This window comes from Mastomys coucha, unplaced genomic scaffold (assembly GCF_008632895.1).
Source record: "Mastomys coucha isolate ucsf_1 unplaced genomic scaffold, UCSF_Mcou_1 pScaffold20, whole genome shotgun sequence".
Taxonomy (NCBI): domain Eukaryota; kingdom Metazoa; phylum Chordata; class Mammalia; order Rodentia; family Muridae; genus Mastomys; species Mastomys coucha.
In genome coordinates this window covers 4,553,570-4,558,579 of record NW_022196903.1, presented here as the reverse complement: position 1 = coordinate 4,558,579, position 5,010 = coordinate 4,553,570, and the positions used below count along the sequence as shown (strand labels likewise).

The following is a 5,010-nucleotide window of genomic DNA, read 5'->3' as shown; positions in this document are numbered from 1 at the left end:
AGAGTGGTTGTACCAGTTTGCAATCCCACCAGCAGTGAAGTAATGTTCCTCTTTCTCCACAACCTCTCTGTCCCTGCTGCATCTGCTGTCCCCTGAGTCTTTTACCCTAGTCAGAATTTCTAATAGAATAGGTCATCTTACACTAATATTAATAGAAATATTTTACCCTGTAAAAACTAGTTATATTTAAGTGAATATATTTGCTATTTAATAAGACTTTGGACTTAAACCACATGCTATGTATATTTGAGAATTTGTTAATTATTGAAATTAGACAGAGAATAAAAAGTGCTTGAAATTCTACTTGTGTTTAGTATTCTCCCTAGGTGCTACTTTTTGTGTGTGTGCTGGGGGCAGGGTGACATGTCTTAAACTTCTTTGTATTTCCTACATTGTCTCCAGAAAGCAAGTATACAGTGTCCCTTTGTAGACTATATGGCCAGCTATCCACATGGGGTTCATATAATGGACATGAACATTCCAAGGTAGCTGGAAAGTATAAGAAACTGTAAGGAAACACTCTTTAGAGAAATAAATTTTCGCATCTGAGTCTTTTCATGCCCTCACTTTGAGATTAAGAAATAAGATTCAACTTTAGCTTGAAAATTTATGTCTGGTATGAAAAGAAAGAGAGAGAGTTTTCATGGATAAGAACATGTAAAGCAAGAATGGCCTTTAGCTTCCTGATGGAAAGCATTTAGAGACCATAGGAACAACTGTGGAATTTCAAAAGGAAGAAGTTCAATTTGGTTGAACTGCCAGATTGACGTTTCTCAATGGCATGAGCAGCAAGTCACATAAGTGCCAAAGGACTATGAGTTTGGACCCTGATGTTCACACAGGTTTCCTTTGTTTTAATTCACTTTGTGTTTGGGTGTATCTTTTGGGGAGTTTCCTTTTCTCTTTGTACTTGGTCAAAGCCCACAGACTCCTCTAAAGCCTGTCCCTCTAAGCCACTATAGCATTGCTCTCATTGCCATTTATCCCCTCTAGAGTCACTAATCAAAATTCGTGAAAATCCTTTTGTTTTCCTTAACTTGAGTGAAGTCTGGTCTCAGTGTATGTCTCACTTCACCTCTTGCAAGCATGAAAATAGATGAAGCCTGACCTTGAACATGACAGTGGGTAGAAATATCCATTAGTATAAATTAATGGGTCATGAATGCATATAAAAACTTGGAGAAGACATACTAAAATTAATCAAAGTAATAGAAATTAATTTTAAGCATGTATATGTATGTTTTAAGATACATGACAGATTTTCCATAATGAAGATGTATTACTTTGAGAACAGGAACAATTTAGCTTTATGCAAAAGGAAGTTTAGGTACTTTAGCCCATCATTATTTCCCAGGACTAGAGGTCTGAGTCACTAGGTGTTGTGTTTATAAAAAGAAAAAAAGAGAGGGGATATGTTCTATGGAGGTGTGGTGAGGTGGGGGGGCAGGGGATGCCTCAGTGGGTCTATGCCAAGGCATCTCTTCCACTGAGGGACCAGCCACATGATGATATGGTATAGAATAGAGTTTACTCAGGGCATGGAGAGGGGAGTTAAGAGAATAGTAGAGGCAGAGGAAGGAAGAGAGAGAGAGAGAGAGAGAGAGAGAGAGAGAGAAAGAAAGAAAGAGAGAGAGAAGAAGTAGAAGAGTAGAGGAGTAAAGGCTGGCCATGGTAGGTGGAAAAAGAGGGGGGAAGGGAATGGGAAGTGAAGGGGGAAGGGCTGAGGGGACAGAGTGGGAGGAAGAAGACAAGAGAGTAAGAGAGAGAGAGGAGGGGCAAGCAGCCCCTTTTATAGTAGGTCAGGCCTACTTGGCTGTTGCCAGGTAACTGTGGGGCAGAGCATACCTGCCTATTGCCATGTAATTGTAGAATGCTAACACCAGGGGAGTCACATATGAATGTCAGTGACCTGTGAGCAGGACACCCAGGACTCAGATTTCTCTCCTGACAAGAGGAATCATGAGTGATTTGGTATCATCCAGTTCTTGGATGCCTGAATTCACTTATTGTCCTGTCACAGAGTGGGCTGTATTACTTGAAAATGCTCTTACTTTGAACAACAGAAACTTTGACTAAATATGACAAAGCTAAATCAATCAGTTGTAATAGGACATCATACTACATCTTGAAGAGCAAAATATAGCTTCTTATTGTCTTGAATAGTAACGGTGAGAGAAATAGTCATTAGGTAGGGACCAAAACGTATCTGTCAGAGCACTCAAAAGAGATTTGTGGAATGAGTGAAAAGGCTGTATCATAATTTTCATAGGTAAAGACAGTTTCTTTTTCTTTCTTCCTTTTGTTGTACCTTCCTACATAAAAACATTTAAAATTGATATGACTGGATGGACACACAAAAAAAGAATCTAGGTGGGATCAATTATCACATATCCATTAAGATGTTTTAAAATATATTTAAATTGTATTTTAAAACTAGAGATAAGCCCCTTAGGATGAACAACAATATGAACTAACTAGTACCCTCAGAGCTCCCAGGGATTCAACCACCAACCAAGGAGTACACATGGTGGGACTGATTATTATGGTAGCATGTATATAGTAGAGGATTGCAAAGTTGATCATCAATGGGAGGAGAGGCCCTTGGCTCTGTGAAGGTTCTGTGCCCTAGTGTAGGGGAATGCCAGGGCCAATAAGTGGGAGAGGGTAGGGTGGTGAGCAGGGGGAGAGGGAAGGCAACAGGGGTTTGTTCTTTTTGTTTTTTGGGGTTTTTTTTGGAGTGGAAACTAGGAAAGGAGAAATCATAAGACATGCAAATAATGAAAATATCTAATAAAAAATAAAAAATAAAATAAAAAAACTAGAGATAACTGAGGGAAGGGACTGTGTGTTAGATTCTGCTGTTGTTCTCAGAGCTCCTACTGTAACACTGTATACCAAAGAACTGCTCAATGAATACTGTGGAGCTGACCTAACAATCCATCTTTTCTATTCTAGGGTGAGCCAGGTCCTCCTGGTCCTTATGGTCCCCCAGGAGCCCCTGGTATTGGACATCAAGGTGTTAAGGTAAAGCTCATGCTTCTTTGTCCATAGATAACTATTGAACTTATATGGGGCTTGGAAAGTAGGGCATAAACTCTCTCCAGCCTTCTTCTGCAACAGTTGCATACAGTTTGGGTCTTTGGACACTGCAGCATTCTGGTCTGGGACAGTTAGCATAAGAATACTCAAGATATATTTGATTGAATTGGAATGAAAACTTTGTCTGTAAATACATAGCCTCTCATAATGTACAAGTGGTTCTGGTGGGTTTCTTGAGCTTTAAAAATGTGCAAATACACAATTAGGAAGTGTAGTATCTTAACATGTAAACCCACCACCTGCTTACATTACATAAGCAGAAACTAGAGGCCCAAAATACTGAGTGAGTAAATGCTGGCAGGAAGATTTGTAGGGAATTGGTAAGGAGCATCCTGGGATGCTCTGGGTCACACAGAACATATGAGATAGCAGAGGTACATACTGATTTTAAATGGATTTTCAGGACAGTAAGACTTTAATACAGAACTGAAAGGGAGTAGTCCTAATTCAATATGTTTTGAAGGTAGTCAAGTGCCACCATGCACAGCATTTCAGCGATCAGGACATACAGACTCCAGGGAAGGTGGACCTTCAATGGGCAAACTTAGTGAAGAGGTTTCTTCTAAAGGAGATCAAGTGTGAACCAGAGCTTAAGGAGAGGTAAAGTGGCCAATAAGGGGTGACATTTTAGGATAGTGGCAGGGAATAGCACATATCTTATCTTGGCCATCTCAGAAACAGCTGTCCATTTCTCCATTTCTACACTATCATTTATAAGTACCAGAGATACTGAGTTGCATTTAAACAAGAGCTGGTGAATACTTTAGGACAATTTGCTTGCTTTAATTCACATCAGCCTCCTCTGAATGGTTCTTAATATTCCTGAATATGAAAAGTTTTGCTATTTATCCCTGTTGAAATCACCAGCTCATTTCATATCATCTTATTTATTTAAAAACTCACGCTGTAACTACTTCTTCTGTGCCAGGGTGAAAGGGGCCAGGAAGGAAGAACAGGAGCTCCAGGACCGATTGGAATTGGTGAACCCGGACAGCCAGTAAGTGGCAAAAGCTGCAAGTGGAGTAAAGTGCGAGAGTATAATTCTTATGTGTTCATTCTAGTGAAAAGAAATGCCCAAGTGACTCTACTGTGTATGTTTTTATGTTAAAAAGTCCATTAATAGTAGAAGCATGTAAGAACAAGGTTCGCATTACTTTTCATGCTTGAAATAGGCTATATGTATATATAGACACGTGTATAAATACATGTGTGTATGATGTTTTCAACTGGTCTTTCCTCATTGTAATCTCTTATAAGATTAATTAGCTTGGCAATGAATAGGAGTTCTCAAGGTGTCAAAGTTCCCTAAGAGGTGACAGATCTGGATTGAAGTCTACTTTCTAACCATGGTAATTGATACCACTGTAGCCCTGAGAACAGCGGGTGGCTAGAATCTGAGGCTGAGGATCTTCTCATTATGTACTCCTTGAGAATGCTCTAAAGTTAGGCTTGGTGATGGGACAGAGATAAAGCCTGTTTTATTCCAAGCGTCCACCTTATGGAGCTTTGAAGTTTGCTATTGTTGGAAAAGGAAAAAAGGATTCTGTCAAGAGAGATTTGAAGAGGAAATGAATAAAACATGACTCTTCTGTTATGAAGAACTTCATAACTTCTCAAGTGATCTTTATTCTGAGTAAGGAACTGAAGCTGGCTCACCAAGGCAGAAGCAAAAGCAGCTAGACACAGCACTAGCCTCCTTACTTTGGTTTTGCATTGCATATTGCCTCATAATCACTAACAGAAACATGTTTATTTGCAGTACTTGTGAAATAAACAGCAGGGTGTTGTCTGAGGTTTTGTATTATATGAATGTGTGTGTGCGTGTGTGTGCATGTGTGTGTGTGCGTGTGTGTGTGCGTGTGAGTGTGCATGTGTGTGTGTGTGTGCGTGTGTGTGTGTGTGTGTGTGTGC

The 5,010-nt window shown here is 39.8% G+C and overlaps 1 protein-coding gene across 1 annotated transcript in view; it reads left to right on the top strand.

The window, feature by feature from the left end:
* Col28a1 (collagen type XXVIII alpha 1 chain) overlaps nucleotides 1-5,010 on the top strand; it is a 172,346-nt gene that overhangs the window by 52,446 nt on the left and 114,890 nt on the right. The window contains exons 12-13 of the mRNA XM_031380761.1: nucleotides 2,956-3,024; nucleotides 4,028-4,096. Of these exons, the coding sequence (XP_031236621.1) occupies nucleotides 2,956-3,024; nucleotides 4,028-4,096 (138 nt within the window). The remainder of the gene's footprint in view (nucleotides 1-2,955; nucleotides 3,025-4,027; nucleotides 4,097-5,010) is intronic.